This window comes from Hyla sarda, chromosome 7, assembly GCF_029499605.1.
Source record: "Hyla sarda isolate aHylSar1 chromosome 7, aHylSar1.hap1, whole genome shotgun sequence".
In the NCBI taxonomy this organism is placed as follows: Eukaryota; Metazoa; Chordata; class Amphibia; order Anura; family Hylidae; genus Hyla; species Hyla sarda.
Genome location: NC_079195.1, coordinates 106,170,419 through 106,189,285, shown reverse-complemented (window position 1 = coordinate 106,189,285; position 18,867 = coordinate 106,170,419). Strand labels below are relative to the sequence as shown.

The 18,867-nt window shown below is 41.0% G+C and overlaps 1 protein-coding gene across 1 annotated transcript in view; it reads left to right on the top strand.

The window, feature by feature from the left end:
* LOC130282274 (uncharacterized) overlaps positions 1–18,867 on the top strand; it is a 54,928-nt gene that overhangs the window by 21,332 nt on the left and 14,729 nt on the right. The window contains exon 3 of the mRNA XM_056530324.1: positions 18,674–18,835. Coding sequence (XP_056386299.1) covers positions 18,674–18,835 — 162 coding nt within the window. The remainder of the gene's footprint in view (positions 1–18,673; positions 18,836–18,867) is intronic.

Genomic DNA, 18,867 nt, shown 5'->3' with positions numbered 1-18,867 from the left:
GAGAAGTGCTGGTCCCACCCTCCCTTCCTGGACCTTGACTCAGTCTGTGTTACACCGATCATGATGGATGGGAGCTAAGTTATCAGCGGCCCGCCTCGCTATCCAGTACCATATCTGTAAGGTCGGGACTTACTCCCTATGCCTCAAGCTATCTATAGGGGCATCTGATATCTATTGTGGGTCACCTTTTTGGTTGCGTAACATCTGGGATCCAGTTCTTTTTTGCCTACAAATCCCAGAATTCCATTTTCCTCCCTCCCACACATCAGCCACCAACCCATTGAAACATAAATGAGCTGCATCCATTCAAAAGACCTGTGGTTTTCAATCAGGGTGCCTACAGCTGATGCATTAGTTGAAGATTAATCTCTCTCCCACCAAGCGATCACTCCACTCATTGAAGCAGACAGGCTCCCTGTCATCAGCTGACTAGTGAGTCAGGTCTAGGCCGCATTGCAACCTGGGAATAATGTGAGACAACAGTCATTTTGTATGCTATTAAAAATAAATATTGGGGTGAAAATCACATAAGAATTGAGAGAAAACCATCACACACAGGTACAGACACTATATTATGAACTACACAAACTTTGCAGCCCCTGTAGCATAATCAAATAAAAAAAAAATATTGGAATACTCCTTTAAGTTTTCCTCCATTTTCATGACTGATGAGACCTCAATTGATCAGATTTTTCCCCCTATGTTTTAAATAGGAGATTACTTTGAACATTGGGAATGCCCATTTAACTACATACAGTACTCACCTTGCTTCTAAAGTAACTGTCACCAAATAAACTGTTCCCTAACTATTCCTAACACCTCTCCACCCCTTCAGAGCTTTAAAAAGCTGTGTATCATACCTTTCTTCTTGCTCACAATTTCCCAAAAGGAGAAAGTGGGCGTTTCCCAGCATGCATGACATCACAGAAGCCTGCCGGGGGACCACTTCCACTCTCACATGGTTTCAGAGCTGTGATGAATATAAGACCTCAAGCTCTGTGCATGTTTCAGTCTGTGTATCTTTCAGTGAGGCTCTCCTGCAGGTTTCAGTCTGTGCAGCTTTCTGTGAGAATCTGTGGAGCTTTCACTTTCTGTGCAGCTGTCAATCAAGCTCAGTGCAGAGAAACACTTCTTGAGTTTGGACTCCCGCCAGGCTTGGAGGAGACCAAACTCACTGTATTAATTGTGGCAGGGAACAAAACAGAGCCACCCGTTTTTTATATTACATTTTAAACATATTTAAACATATTTTAAAATCAAGTGAATGGGAAAGTGTCTGCTAATTACACAAGGAACACTATATTAAAAGTTTTATTTGGTGACAGGTACTCTTCAAGACACAATATGATCAGTGACTACCACTAAGTTGCATTATATAAATGGAATAATCCAGTCAGAGAATCTGCATGCTGCTTAGCTCTAGGCCCCTCAAAGGTTTTATGCTGCAACTCTGCTTCTTTAGTTTAAAGGGGTATTCCGGGCAAAAACATCTTACCCACTATCGAAAGGATAGGGGATAAGATGTCTGATAGCGGGGGGGGGGGGGGGGGGAGGTGCCGCCACTGGGATACCCCCCCCCCCCACAATCTCCCTGCAGCAGCCCAAATTCTATGCGTAGCTGCGTCTGAAGTTTCTGAAACCTCCGCGCTTCCGAGACGGGGATGTGACGTCGGCCGTTATGCCCCCTCCCATAGAAATTAATGGAGGGGGCGTGGTGTGACGTCATGTCCCCGTCTCGGAAGCCTGGCGGTTTCCGAAACTTCAGATGCAGCTACGCATAGAATGTGGGCTGCTGCAGGGAGATCGCGGGGGGTCCCAGCAGTGGGCCCCCCTGCGATCAGACATCTTATCCCCTATCCTTTTGATAGTTGATAAGATGTTTTGCCCGGAATACCCCTTTAACTGTTGTCCAAAGAACAAGCCCACCACATTCTCCATGCTCCCGGCTGCTTTCCCTTGTATATCGCTATGCCTTATAAGACAAGCTTTCCGCTGCATCTCTATAGACCTAGTGTCATAGAATTATAATACACTGGGTATCGTTGCTGGAGACCAGTCCTATGGAGATGCAGTAAAAACTTGTCTCATATGCCACAGCAATATACACCTGAAAGTAGCTGGGAGAAGGGAGAAAAGCTTCCACTTTAAAATGGATCATATTTAATCAAAAAAACTCTTGAAAAAAGCTCTAGAGGTACACACTAAGAACAAAAGGATAGAATGATTTTTAAACTAGAAGCAACAATACCACCAATGATGAAAATATTATTAAGCTATTGGCACAAATGAGCCTTAGTAATGGAGGTATTCCTGAGCTTTCATAGTACTATATACTATAAACCATTCAAAGTAGTTTACAGTGTTAGTGCTGAAAGTTTGGCTTTATGTTTTTTAAGTCCTAACTATACACACGTGACAATGTAAATATTACTCCAGAATTTGACACTGAGTATTCTGTATTAAAATTCCAACTGGAGAGGAATAATGTTTGATTATATTGTAAAGAATTTGGTGAAGAAATATTGACGCATGCCTAATATGAGAGAATGGATATTTGTCTTTGACTGATTCATAAAAGCAGAACCTGAAGGATTAAGCAGCAATAAAGAGTTTTTTGGTTCTTTGTATATTGCTTGTAAGTGCATTGACTTCCAACCATTAGGCTGCACACATCATTGTTCCTTAGCTAATAGCCTAGAGGCATTCCTTCTCTCTATGTGGCTCCTTCACATAGTTATTAGCATTCATTGGAGGCCACACATGACAGACAAGCTGGACATAAGACACAGAACAGCCATTATATAATATTTAAAGATGACTTTAAAGTCCTTGCAGGTCATGAAGAATGCATTTCTTTTGTCCTGCCATGTAACTTCTACATGGTACAATAAGCTACATTTTTCAACACAGGTTCTACATTGATTAAATTATTTATGTTTCAAGCCAATAAAGGCATCTTTGTTGAATAAGGCTTTATAATCAGTCTGGCACCGCTCCAGCTCCCGTTGCTTCTATACTTCAGAAGCTCAGGTTTATCCTCTGCGCTGACAGATTGTTGTTTTCTGTTCAACCTGTATCATCGCCGGCCTTTAAAAGCAATCGTGTCATTTATCTTCAGTAGAAAAAGAAAATTGTGATCAGAGATATGGCGCTTTGTTAAACATTCAGTTACGATGACATCAATCTTACGAGGACATTGTAAACATTGAAATAAAAATGAAACACTAGTAAAGGATTGGATGATATCTTTACTCGATACACTACGACATTACTCATAGCAGATCACACATGAACTTTTCAGATAATCATCTCTGTGTACAATATAAGTATCGTTAAGATCAGTAAACTAGAATATAGTTAAAGGGGTACACCACCCCTAGACATCTTATCCCTATCTCCCTGCTGCCCCCAGCGTTCGTTTAAAGCATCGGATGCAGAGCTGGAGGCTCGTGATGTCACAGCCACGCCTTCTCAATGCAAGTCTATGGGAGGTGGCGTGACGGCCATCACACCCCCTCCCAGACTTGCATTTAGGGGGCATGGCTGTGACATCACAAGCGTGGCGTGGCCATGACATCATGAGCCTCCGGCCCTGCATTGCCAGCCATCCGGCAAGGAGCAAAGTTGCACTGGATGACTGGGGTGCTGCAGCCAGATCCTCAGTGGCAAGACCCCCACGATCAGACATCTTATCCCCTGTCCTTTGGATAGGGGCAAAGATGTCTAGGGGCGGAGTACTCCTTTAACATAAAAACAAAAGTCAACCAACGATGGGGTTGCATTACCATTGTGCCTTTGGGGGCATAAATATGCCAGCAATGTGTAAAAAAGGGATGCCAATGTGTGTGTGCATGGACAGGCATGGCCCCATTGATTTCAGTGGCACAAATGTAATCAGCTAGGGACTAGTTTTGGTCATTTTCTATATCGCTGTGTCTCGTACTCAAAATTGTGGTCTGACGCACTTTTTGGGTTTGAGTCAAAACAGGAAATACTCTGAATGCAGTTAGTAGTTGACCTGTGCCATTTAACTCAGTGGGGCTCATGCCTGGCCATTCACAGATATGTCGGCATCCCATCTTGCTGGCGAATGCATGCAGATGGAGGGCACAACCTAGAATGCAACAGGAACATAAAGGAATTGGAAAAACAGATAGCCCATTAGTAATATAAATAAACCAGATAGCCGATTAGTCTTTATAAATATTAGGGCACATTTACCTGCTACAGAGAAAACAGTTTTATAAGATTTGCAATAAAAACCAGAGCTGCAGATTCCTTATTAAAGTCAGTGGTCAGTGGTGTATATACTGCAGAAGAAGACCAGGGAGTAGAAGTCAAGTCCTGGTTGATCCCATCACCTTTGCTATTGGGTAAGAAATTGGCCCCAGGGACATCTAAGTGGTGATGGTGACCTCCCAATTAGACATGTAGGATCTTAACTGCCCAATCTGTTATCCCTTGGGGAGATAAGCCACCACTATAGCTTGACAGCAGATTTGTCCCCACTCCAAAATGGAGAACAAATGAGTACTCAAGCGTGCATTTGCATGGGGGGGATCCTATGTCTATGGCCACTTTAAGCCTATTTTAACTGGGCCACCCCATATTAGGAGGTTTTAGTATTTTGTATTTCCGGGATAACCCTCACTCTTCATTAAATACCACTGCAATGGACACATGAAGAAGCCACATGGAAACATGTGAATTGTCAAAAAGGTTTTTCTAAATCACTGTAGGGGTAACCACAAAAATCACCGGTATGTAATTATGGAAGTATGAAAAGGAGTTAAGGGGGAAAAAAAATACTATAGTCTATATACAAATAGTCTATATACACATGTGGCCATGGACAGCATTACAAAGCCTTCAATGGCTGATAGTGGTTGCATTTTCCTGCCAACAGGTTTAGCAGAAGGAAACAACTGTGCAATACAAAATGTTGCTAAAAATAATATTAATTTACATACCTAAAATAAAAATATTAAAAATATATTTTATACTTTGAAATCCTGTTCGATTTCCTTCACACTGTAGTATTCAATAAGATAGAGCAGCTATTCTCTCAGGGAGGTTTGTGAGTGTAAATAACTATATTTTGCTTTAGTATCTTTCATAACATTAATTACATTTTAAAGAAAACATATTCTAGAGTTTTCCCAGAATTTAATAACTCATCTTTCATTCCTCCTGCCCTAGGTTATTGTCTGATTCAGTAAAAACAAAGGCAGGGAGAATATTCTAAGACTTACTCAACACCGTTTTTATTTTTACATTTTATCTGCTGGAACTCATATTCACCCAAAACCATCATTTCCTGTAAAGGAAATGGCCAGCGAACTGTTATTTCAACAAGAAGACTCAAACAATGTTACAGCATAATGACATGTCGAAGAAACATTGTAGCCTTACATTCTACTGAATACAAAGTACAATACTATATGTATAGTGAATGTTATAGGATACATCAAGATAAAGTAAGCAGCTCTAATTTTCAAAGGACCGTGAATAAAATAAGATTATAGTGAAGAAAGTGGATTGTGGTCTGTCACCAGAGCATATAATCCTATGTCACCTACTGAGGCATGATCCCTTAAAGGAGTTCTCCAGTATTGGAAAACTTATCCCCTATCCTAAGGATAGGGGATAAGTTTTAGATCGCAGGGGGTCTGACTGCTGGGACCCCCTGCTATCTCCTCTACGGGGCCCCGGAAGGCCACAGGAGAGGGTGTGTCAACCACCAAAGCGGCGGCTGACATGCCCCCTCAATACAGCTCTATGGGAGAGCCGGAGCACTGTCTTCGGCAATCTCTGGCTCAGCCATAGCGCTGTATTGAGGGGGGGTGTCGGCCGCCGCTTCGTGCGGTGTTCAACACAAGCTATCTGTCCGGAGAGCGGGGGCCCCATATGGGAGATTGCGGGGGATCCCAGCGGTCGGGGTCCCAGCTGTCGTTACCCCCCCGCGCGATCTGAAACTTATCCCCTATCCTTAAGATAGGGGATACATTTTCTAATACTGGACTACTCCTTTAAGGAGCCTTGAATCTTGACGGCCAAACCAGAAACCAGAGAACCCATCTGTAGGGTATTTGTCCCCTGTCAGTATAAAGTAGGCTGTTGGTTGGCTAGGAGAAAGGCCTTTGGTGTTGGTCTGAGGGGAAATTAAAAATAGGCCAGATATACTATGAGTGTTGGGTTTTTCAACACTCTTAGTGGGTTTCAAACTTGCAGGATTCCAGTCTATTTACTACTGGGACACACAGGACAGGAAAGTTCTGACTTTTCTTGGTGGAAATTTATGCACAGGATTTTGTGTGAATTCAATAATAAATAGGTTGGGTTGTAAAAACATGCTCATTATTTGGTAGACCACACAGCCCAAAAAAATCAGGACCATAAAGTTTGTTTGACTTAGTAGTTGAAATTAACGTTAAAGCCCCTAGACATCTTATCCCCTATCTAAAGGATAGGGGATAAGACGTCTGATAGAGGGGGCTCCGCCGCTGGGGACCCCTGCGATCTGGGCTGTGGCACCTCAGACATCCGGTGTATGGAGCAAACTTCGCTCCGTGATGGATGACTGGCAATGCGAGGGGGTGGCTTGTGATGTCACAGCCATGCCCCCTCAATGCAAATCGACGGGAGGGGGCGTGATGTGATGTCACGGGCTGGCTTGGCTGTGATGTCACGAGCCTCTGGCGCTGTGCTCAAAGCTCTAAACGAGCGTCAGGTGCAGCAGAGTGAACATGGGGGTCCCCAGTGGCGGGACCTCTGTGATCAGACATCTTATCCCCTCTCTTTTGGATAGGGGATAAGATGTCTAGGGGCATTGTACCCCTTTTATTCTTATGAAGAGTTTTGATTTGTTTGATATCCCTAAGGTGTAAGTCTTGAGTAAGTAGGACAATATGCCATTACAATATGGTGAACAGTCTAAGCAGACAGCAGAGGTTGGAATTCTGGAGTGGCACTTACAGACAGGGAGATGTATAAGCAAGAACCTAGATGTAGCTAGAGCCAAATATTGGTTGGGACACTCGAACTGTGAAAGCATAAGTTGAAACATAGATACAGGTGGAGCAAAGTATAGCAGCACTCTGCATTCTAAATCAGCACTTACATTTTAGCTGGAAAAGGGAGAAGGCCAAAGCACGTAAAGCATGCAGCAGGGGCAGACAGTCTCGTGCGCCGATCGTGGACTGTTAAAGCACATCAGCAAGAATGTATAGTCATCTGGAATTCAACTATAGGAGTCATGTTAGGGTTGAGCTTGGTCAGTAAACAGGAATATATCAGAGAGTTTAAATTACACCAGAAAACTAATACCACAGGGGCTGTAGAACTAAGCAATAGTATAGATAGGGTTCAGATCCACCCTCAAAGTCCCCAATGGCAATAAGCATGGCTTCTCATGCCTGATCATAAGACTTTTCTTGTATCCAAACTGTTGATTTCAAACAGTTCCAAAATACACGCCCTGGGGGACATATTCAAAAGGAATCCTGTCATTTTAGGCTGCGTTCACATGGGCATCTAGACCCGTCCTGTTCTTCTCCAGTAAAAAAAAAGAAACGGACAATAATGGATGCAAACGGATGTTATCCATTTGTTTCCATTTGGGTCCGTTATTGTTCAGTTAATAAACACCCCCCCAAATTTTTTTTTGTTCTGAGCATGCTTGGAAGTAAAAACAGATCAAAAAAGGGATTGAAAAAAACGGATGCAAACAGATGACATTAAAGGCTCATCTGTTTCCCATAGACTTCAATGTCAAATTTACTGTATCCGTCTTTTCCCCCATCAAAAAAAAAAAAAACGGAAATGAGCGCAGATGGGTGCAAACAGATGTGAAAGGGTTATAAAAAAAAATCCCATTGACATCAATGGGATTATTTTACAACCGCTTGTAATCCATTTACACGCTGCAACAACGGAACCTAAATGGGGAAACAAACGGGGACAGACGGCCGTGTGAACGCACCCTTAGATAGCTATTCATTTCAACATTATTTAATATGTTTTATTTGAACATCCAAACATGAAAATAACAGTGTATGTAGTGAATCGTCTCTCATCTGGTCAGATGACTTCAGTTAAAAGGCAGTATGAAGATCAGGATTTTCACGCACGTCCTGAGCCTCACAGTAGAGGAAGCTAAGATCAAGAAAAGGAAAACCATGCTGTGAAGTTGTTCCCAGCTGCAGACTCTATTTCTAATCACTGGGATGTTATTAAAAGAAGTTCACCAAGTAGACAATGCCTTGCACATTCCTCAGGGAATTGAGTACTACGCAGGTTTTTGGTATTCAAGGGGAATTTTGTCCTTTTTTTTTATTTTTATGTCACCTTTGTTATTTGATGGAAATCAGTATTACTAGGTGACACACTGTAGGATAGATCTGGATCTTTTTTTTTTTTTTTAAGTCCATGTCATTTATAATAAATAGATATAGAAATTAATACAATTGTAAAGTTAGAAAACACCTGACATTTTCTAACTTTTTAGAATGGCAAGGAAGTCCAGTCCATATTTGCTTTCTTGTTTCTTTGTGGTTCACTGATGCTGAAAAAATAACATATACAAAAGACCATAACTCAAATTCCATATAACCTGCTAATCCAGTCGCAGAGAAAATATAACAGGAGTGAAGGTCTGTGTCCCATTCACCAGTCTCACTTCTGAATGCCCAAATAGATGTGTATGACACTGTATGTATGTCACTATGCAGACAGTCGAATTCTTACTCACATTAAAGGAGATCTGCAGCCATGGACACTTATACCCTATCTGCAGGATAGGGGATAAGAGTCTGATCGCGGGGGGGTCTGAACGCTGGGAACTCCAAAAATTTCCTATACGGGGCCCTGACTCTGCTCTGCCTCCATGTATCTCTATGAGAGAGGTGGAGATGCAGCATTTATACATCCCCGCCTCTCCAATAGCGCTGTATGGAGGGGGCGTGTCATTGACCTCAGGGAGGGCGACGACAAGCGCATTAGCTGCGGCAATGTCGGATCCAGATACGGAAAATCGCAGGGGTCCCAGCAGTCAGACCCCCGTGATCAGAAACATATCCACAGGATAGGGGATAAATGTTTATGGCTGCAGTACTCCTTTAAGGTCAATTTCATAAAAGGATTAGCATGATTTTTTTTTCTTTCCAGTAATAGCTATATGCTTGGTACTAAGCTTTATGAAGCAATGTGCCAGTTGCATGCAAGCAATTGTATGTATTTTTTGTGTGGGGCATACATGAACTATATATGATCATGTGATAAATAGCTACCGCTGGGCAAAAGGTTTTTACCATTGGGGAAATAGTAATTCCTAGGCAGGAGGAAGATAGACTAATTATTGGGCATCTGTGCCACTTCTTATCTAGAGATGAAAGTGGGGAGCAAACACAGTAGGGATACCTGTAAGAGCAGAGTGTCTAACAGCGCACTATTCATTTTATTGTGGGTATATCCAACCAATAGGTACAGCTCCACTCTTGTTCATAAATTATGTCTGGTATTGCAGCTTAGCCCCATACAGTTGGGGCATATTAATGCTAAAAGCACACCCTTAAACTGAAACCTGTCAGACACAAAAGAAAATGGTGGCCAGATATAAAAAGAAAGCATCTGTGGCTTCTCCTAATCTCTCTGTTTTGGTAAATATTTCTGTTCCCTATGAAATATCAATTCTGGAGCACCTTTTCTTATAGCTCTGTGTTGTGCCATTCCTCTGTTATTCTTACTAGAAATGTACAGTATAACTAAATAGCCATCCGATATTACTGGTTGGAGGAAGGCGGTGTGGCGGCATCCCTCCAACTGGTAACACCCAGTTGGCTATTTAGCAAGAATAACAGAGGGATGGCACAACACAGAACTATAGGGAAAGCTGCGTCAGAGTTAGTATTTCATGGAGAATACAAGTACTTACTAAAATAGATCAGGAAAGGCCACAGGTTCTATGTAAAAGTATTTTCAGCTCAACAACTACTCTACCAGCTGCCACATTGTCCTACATTTAAAGTTATACCTTTATTTTCTATTAACTGTTTTTTACAGAACATTTCATATACTAATGATAAAACAACAATAATAGAAAACAAGGAGTTATTCCTCCGCAACATAATGAGGAGAAATTCCAGAAAGGCAGTAAAAATGTCAAACATGGAAGTAAAACAGTCATTCTCTCCAGCATAAAGAGAGAACAATATTGTCAGCTGAAATACGTGCTAGATTCACAGTATTTGGGACATAAGAGTATACGTATGAAGATAAACAAGTGGGGGCGAGATGTAAGACAGTGAAAAGAAACAGAAAAAAAACGGAAAAAAAAACATAGGGAATGCAGGAGAAGGAAAAGGATAAGGGAAGGGGTAAGGTCACTGAATCCTGCTTAGGAGAGGTAATTAAAGTAAATGATGTACCTCTGTCTACGGAAATGTTATACCTTTACCAACTACTGTACTGTGTTCCTTTTGGGAAGATATAAATCTAAAGATTTAAAATTATGTTACCATTAAGGGAACTGTACATAAGACATCCTTTTTGACTCGACACATACAGCATCCCCCACTTTCACAGTCAGGGGATGCTGAGAGGCAGGGGCTGGAACAGGTGGTAGCTCGCTTCGCGGAGGACCACCAGCTCGATTTTAAGATACAAGTACAAGCTTTTTCACTGCAACCACTTGTAGCTTTATGCGCCCACTTATCCAGTGGCACAGAAGCTGAATGTGCTCCTGTTCAAGTTGCTGGTACTGCAGTACTGCGCTGAGAGGCAGGGGCTGGGACAGGTGGTAGCTAGCCTCGTGGCGGACCGCCAGCTCAATTTTAAGATACAACTAGGAGCTATGCCATAGTTTATATGGCACCAGACTTGCCTTCCAATGGGTCCTCAAAAAAGGATTTAAAGTTTGCTCACTCCAATTACCAGGCTCTGTCATTGTGCCACCATGTGATCTCCTCATGCTGCTGGCACATTAAACTTGAATCTATTCAAAATCTTCTATTTAAATTTAAAAAAATCTATGTAATCTTTTCAAGACCCCATGGTCATACCACAAGAATTCAATGAAACAGGTTGGAGCGATAACCATAACTGATTAAATGAAACATTCGCTGTTCCACACAGAGTAAGACAGTTGGGGGGAGGGGGCCCTGAGAGGCAGGGACTGGAACAGGTGGCAGCTCGCCCCGCGGCAGACCGCCAGTTCGATGCTCACTAGAATGGGTCCTCAAAAAAGGCTTAAAACATTTTTAATCAAATTAAAATTAAATAACAATTACATTCAAAAATCTCTTTTATCTCTTCAATTGTGACGCCATATGGTCTCCCGACCCTGCTGCCACATCCAGACGCTCTTTGGCAGCGATTTTAATAGCGATGCCTGTAATCTGCATGTCATACTGAATAACAGTATTATTTCATTAACACACTAACACTCCCTAGGTGAAAATTGGTTTTGTATGGTTCCCATTGACTCCCATGTTAAAAAAAACATGTACGGTTTAATACAGTTTTTCACCCGGACCAAAAACCGTGGTAGGCAGCGGTTTTCTGTCCGGAAAAAAAAAAAGTAAAAAAAGGTATGGTTTGAAAAACCGAGACAACCGTATACATTATGGTGCATAAGGTTTTGAATGGGAAGTCTATGGGCATGGTTTTCTGTACGGTTGTATAAGTTTTTTTATGAAACCGTGTGCCGAAACCGTATAGCAAAATCGTGGTGTGAACCCACCCTAACCTAGACAACCCACTTTACATTAAACAAGAGATACGATGTTCTTACTACTTGTTTTATTGTATTGCAAAACACTGTTTACATACATTGTTTCCTACTTCAGGAGAAATGTACAGTGTACTCCTTAGTGGACTAAGCTTGATGTTCATGGGTAAATCATACACTATATTATCCTTTGGATAATTATTTATCAGTTGTTACTGTGGGCTCAGCAACACATACAGATGGTTTCTTGTTGCTATGAGATTCGTCCTGTAGGCAGTTTCCTCTTCTGGTCAGGCATGCTCAGTTGTTCAGTTCTCCTCACACACAATGGGGGGGGGGGGTGGATTTATCAAAACTGTCCATGTCCTGCATCAATATAGACCAAACTACAGAGGGTTAGGCCGGTCTATTGTGCGCCTAATTTATCAAAAGTCGCACGGCTCTTGATAAATTCTGCGCACAGACTTCGGGATCTATGGTTTAGACTATATTTAAACCTGCTTCAGCATCTTCGGACATTTCAGCGTACTTTCGGGCAATGCGACTTTTTGCTAAAAAGTCGCTATTGATAAATTCAGTGCCAATGCATTTTTCCATCTAAAATGGACTAGAATGCATCATGTTCTAAAAATACTCTAAAGCAAAAGTCGCGATAAAGTCACACGTATTTAGACTGCGACTTTCTGTGCGACAATTTTAGATGGGAAAAACCAGACTAAATCTTTTGATAAATCTCCCCCAATGAACATACAGCCCCATAGACTGCAGCATATACAGCTGCTGTACTGCATACAGTTTACTTACATACTGATGTATGAGGAGGGCTTTCTGGCTGAATATTCACTGGCCAGGATAAGGTAAATATACCTCATATAATATAATGTACTGTTATAGCTACTATATTACAGTCTGTAACACTAAATTCACTTGACAGAAGGGGGAAGGATATTATTATAACTAAGTACACTGAGAGAAGAGACAACTTTAAAGGGGTTCTCCGATGCTTACACATCTTATCCCCTATCCAAAGGATAGGGGATAAGATGCCTGATCGCGGGAGTACCGCCGCTGGGGACCCCCGGGATCTTGCACGCGGCACCCCGTTTGTAATCACGCTCCGCCTCTCAATGCAAGCCTACAGGAGGGGGTGTGATAGCTGTCACACCCCCTCCCGTAGGCTTGCATTGAGGGGCGGAGCGTGACGTCACACGGGGGCGGAGGCGTGACGTCACACGCCGCCGGTCCGGTGGTCGTCCGTAATCAGACCCGGAGCGAACACGCTCCGGGGACTGATTACAAACGGGGTGCCGCGTGCAAGATCCCGGGGGTCCCCAGCGGCGGGACTCCCGCGATCAGGCATCTTATCCCCTATCCTTTGGATAGGGGATAAGATGTGTAAGCACCGGAGAACCCCTTTAACATAGAAACATAGAATGTGTCAGCAGATAAGAACCATTTGGCCCATCTAGTCTGCCCAATAATCTGAATCCTATGAATAGTCCGTGGCCCTATCTTATATGAAGGATAGCCTTATGCTTATCCCATACATGTTTACACTCCTTCACTATATTTGCAGCTACCACTTCAGCAGGAAGGCTATTCCATGCATCCATTACTCTCTCAGTAAAGTAATACTTCCTGATATTACTTTTAAATCTTTGCCCCTCTAATTTAAAACTATGTCCTCTTGTGGTAGTTTTTCTTCTTTTAAAAATGCTCTCCTCCTTTACCGTGTTGATTCCTTTATGTATTTAAAAGTCTCTATCATATCCCCTCTGTCTCTTCTTTCTTCCAAGCTATACATGTTAAGGTCCTTTAACCTTTCCTGGTAAGTTTTATCCTGCAATCCATGTACTAGTTTAGTAGCTCTTCTCTGAACTCTCTCTAGAGTATCTATATCCTTCTGGAGATACGGCCTCCAGTGCTGCACACAATACTCCAAGTGAGGCCTCACCAGTGTTCTGTACAGCGGCATGAGCACTTCTCTCTTTCTACTGCTTATACCTCTCCCTATACATCCAAGCATTTTTCTGGCATTTCCTGCTGCTCTATTACATTGTCTTCCTATCTTTAAGTCTTCGGAAATAATTACTCCTAAATCCCTTTCCTTTACCTTATAAAGAGTACATTCTCCTGATAAATGACAAATGACTCTTGCTAATTAACACATGAATGATCATCTGCACTAATGACTGCTGGGGGAAAAAAAAGTACAAAGCAAATCATGTGACAGTCAGAAGCTCCGCCCCCACAGATTTTCATATAAAAAGGGAAGAGGATAAAAAGAAGGCAGAGACGGAAGGAAATAAGGTCATGTCTGCATTATTTTTCAGAGGCAGACATGTAATTTCCTTCAAGTTAACAAAATATTATGTTTGCTGTAGAAAGTGGATCATGGTAAAACCCCTTTAAGTGCAGGATGGAACATGGAGATACCTTGTGGCGGGTGAGCTGGGTAATAGACCCTGCAATTTAATTACACTCATGTAACCACAAAGGTTATGCCTTCTATGAAAATATCACTTCATTCCAGTCTCATCTTTTATTTGTAGTTTACATGCTTATTTAACTTCAAAGAAAGCTCTATTTATTGACCTAAGGCAATAGTGTACATCTGCTCTTCCAGCTACACGTCCTCAGACTGAGATTACTGGAGCAATAAGAAGGTTTTTTTTTTGTGGAATTCAGGCATGTGGGAACAAGCTTCACGTGCAAATAATATACGTCAGTGACCTGTGAAATAATATTGGAGCATCCCATGATTCTGTTAACAAAATCACATAGGATACATAAGCGGCGGTTATTTCATATTGTGGTAGAATAACATACTCCACTATAGTAAATTGTTATAAAACTATTAGAGGTTCCTATAATTAGCACACATACAGGGAAACATGGAAAAAAAACTCATGTGACATATGGTGGGTAACAGATGATCCTTCATAGTCCGTTTCTGGGTCCTCATTCACAGCAGCAAAATGCATCTTTGGCCCAGATTTACAATTTTTGTAGATGTTTTCCCTAGTTGGATTTTATCCGACTTGGCTTTTTTTCCACCAAAAACTGTAAAATTGTGGCATACTGATAAAAAAAGTGTTGCATTGTGCTCTACTTAGATTTAAACAAACTTTTAACAGAAACATTTTAATACAAAAAAAAAAACACAGCAATTTTCTCTTCCTACACATTTGGCATTTTCTGATCCCTTTAAGATTTGTGTTGTCTGAAATAGTGTTGAGCGTGAATATTCGGAATGCGAATTTTTTCCGAGAATATCGGCACGTCGCAATTTCACAAACATTTAGAATATAGTGATATACATTTGTAATGACGAATATTAGATTTTTTTAATATGCGGATTTATGCGAATATCGGCACTTCCAGGCTGGACCTCCCTTATTTTAGGTGAAAGATATAATTGCGCATGCACACTATGCGAATTTCATTACAAATGTTCGTATAAAAAAAAAGAGAATGAACATAGCGATTATGCAAATATTCGTGAAATATCGCAAATTCTAATATGGACCCTGCTGCTCATCACTAGTTTGAAATAATAAATCTGTAGAGTTTTGAGAAAAACTTGTAGACAAATCCACCATGTTGGGTTAAAAATGCAATTTGTGAGGTTGTTCAGGTTTGTTTTTGTAAAGTGCCCAACAATTGTGTCACAAAAACCAACACTTAACTGTCAGGAAGGGAACAGTAAATCTTTGCTTCATCTCAATGGGGAGACATGCAACTGCCAGACACCTCCAGCAGTGAATTTTCTTATAGTAGAAAAATGGAGCATTTTGAAATATAAAAAGCCAGTCAGGTGGACCTCATATACATTGTGCTTTGACTAGATCATGATGGAATCACAGAAATATTGACATTGAAAGGTTTGTCTATAAGGACGAATGGACATCGTTGGTTTCTCGATAGGGTCCCGCTAAGTCGAAATTCATCTAGAACACCTGGGTCAAACATAATATGGCGATAACAGCTAATTACCAACAAAACATCCCTTAAAGGCCTCTTTTACATTATGGTTGGGCTCCGCTATATGGAGCTCCATCAAAACAACGGGAGTTTAGCGGAGAATAAAAACAGTGCAACGGCTATTTCTTTTTTCTGCTAAACTCTGGTAAATTACCGGATCCCCAATGGACCCCATTCAAGTCAATTGAATCCATCGGAACCGGTAGTGACCTTGTGGAGGCAGTTGTGCTGTGACCCGGTTTGGGGTCCGGAACAGGATAGAACATAATGGTAATGTGAACTTAGCCAAAGGCTGCTAAAAAAGCCCCTGTTCTTTAACACTGTAGCATGCCTACATTATCTAACCTTCCAGGAAGTGCATATTAGCCTACAGGAAAATGAGAATCAGCTACAGCATTAATTTTATGTCAAAATATCTTGGACACCTTTAAATGGGAATTTCTTATGTGTGGCCATAGTAAAAAGATAAGGGGGCAAATACTTCTTCTTGTGTAGATAATTTTGAAACATTACTGTATAATTCCACATAGATCAAAAATTTTGTGAATTTACACATCATTTGAAATCTTGCGCATTCATCATGTGCTCCGGGTGGTGTTATTGTTAAACATTTGATCTCCACACTAGTCCACACATAATGCAGTGAACGGAAAGTCATTGGTTTGGCATTTCCCTAAATATTGCGTTTGTTATGGGAAAGCTTTGAGCTTACATCCTGCCTTTGTACAGGGAGATGAAGAGTGTAAAAGAAATGAGTACAGCTTGTTTCCACAAATCAGCTCGGTTATTTTTACAAAGTGATGACATTGGCAGCAAGGAAAAGCTGATGTTTGTTCGGTAAATGAAAAAAAACAAAAAAACTTTAATATCTAATATGTGTCATGGAGATGACGATGGCGGCCATTCACAACAGGTGCCGAGTTCTTATATGTAAATCCTGAACAGTTTATTTGTATCCTTCTGGATTCCTTTGAATTCCGCCCAAGAGTCTGTGTATGCAAAGGATTTTATACTATGAGTTACTGAAGAAAAAAAACACAGTTCCCTTTCCCTTCCTTATTTTTAAATTATTATTTTTGGGGACATTTTATGAAAGCATCAAACCTCTGATCATTGTAGGAAGTAAGATTGGCATAAGCTGTCCATGCAGTTAAATCTAGGGGATTGACTGAATCATAGCCTTCAAGCCCACCAAACTCTAGTAGAAGGCAAAAATGTGGAAATGTGGCATTTTGTAATGCACTAGAGATGACTGGACAAAAACCATCACACCTCGGTTTGGTCCAAACTTTACTAAAAGTTCAGTGGGTGGGTGGTTTCGGCTAAACCTGCCATAATAATGTAAGCTACATGGCAGAAAGGAGAAGGAGGAAAGATCACGTGACCTCAGGGTAGACCATAATGCCTTGCAAACAGAAGGTGTTTGGAAAAGATTACTGTGAGGGACACACATGGAGTAGGACCACAAATATAGAATAATTGTAGCAAAGGAGCAAAGAGTGTTCAATATCTATTCTGTGCAAAATCTGTTTCATTGTAAGTTAATAGTGCCAGTTCTTTTTTTGTGGTACACTTTATGTCATGTTTGAGTACTTTCTTGGATACCAATCCTGTTGCCACTCCCCGAAAATTACATCTTTTTTTTGGCAGGTTTTGATAAGCCATGCCTGTTGCTACTCCCAAAAATATATAATTTTTGGACTGTTTGGAAAAAGCCAATGCTTCTTTCAATACTCATGTATGCGTATAAACAGTGACGGGCATCTGCCACCAAAATGGGATCATTTTAAGATCTATCTTTAATTTTTTTAAATCCACTAGAAAATGTGTTTTAAGACAAGCTAGTAATAGTTAGCTACCACCAGGAACCATCCGCTTACCCATAGCATTGGCACATGGCACCATACTGAATATAGAATGAATTCACTTAAGCACCATCCTGGGCTTATTATATAGAACACCTACTAAGTGTGGCTTTTGGGTTATTAGAGACAGTTCATACAAAGTTAGAGAAGATATTCGAACTCAAGGCAGATGGATGGGTCTTGATGGCCTCAGTGTTTCAAGTAGATCCACCATGATTCACCTTCTTAAATGCACTTTTCAAAACATATCGACAGGTCCACCTTAACCAACAAGATGCCAGAGGGCTAGGTCATCCTTTTGCTACAGATTCTTATAGGAAGACATAATTGAACAAAGTAACAAATACAATTCCTAGGCATTCATAGGGAACATCCCTTGGGCTAGGGATTGCTGTCAGTTAGTAGCAGATATGTTAAAGGTATTAATATATAGTGTGTTTGACCCTCAGAACACAAATCTTACTTCTTCCCAGAATCCTGTCATGAGGTCAGTCATGCCATGCATCATTACACTTACTTTGTTGATTTAACACATTGTAACACTCTTCTTTATCTCGTTAAATGCAGTGACCCTTTCCTCTCCTTGTAACTCAGATACACCTTGTTGTAAATCTCAGTTGAACGTGAAGGGCAAATGTTTTCTTAGAAAATATTTTTTGATCCTTAAAGGTCTTAGAAGAATAGTTTTTCCTTTACACTGATGTTGTGCCACATCCGTCAAGTTTTTTTTTTTTTAACGGACATTCTTTTTGAAGGGGCACAACGGGAAACAGCAGGTCCCAACAGATCCCATTTACTATTATGGAGTCCATCTGGCAGGGTCCATATGATGTATTTTTCCTCCCGCTATTCTCCCCGGCTTTCCCGATGGACATCACACTGCTGTATTCCAACGGCAGTGTGAATGAAGCCTAACACACATAGCTAAACAATCTAAAAGATATTACTTGAAGAAAATTTCTATGTAGCATAAAAAAACAGCCCCAGGTTGTGTTATTTCTTCCACTTACCTCTTTAAAATCCTGTCAGCTGTTTCTGTATAGTCTTCTGTATGTTTGAGGAATGCATTTCTTATGTAATTGTTGAAACCATTTTACAGGTCAACCAGGGAGCATCGAAAGCGCTTGGATCAGGTCTTGGATATTTGGAACATATTTGTCAATTAATAGAAAAAATAGGACAACTTCAGGAGCATAATCTAAAACTACAAAAGCAAATATTTGTCCTGCAAAAGGAAGATAGAGTGAAACAAATGAAAGAGGTAAGAAGCATGAAGGTCTAGGATAATCTTAG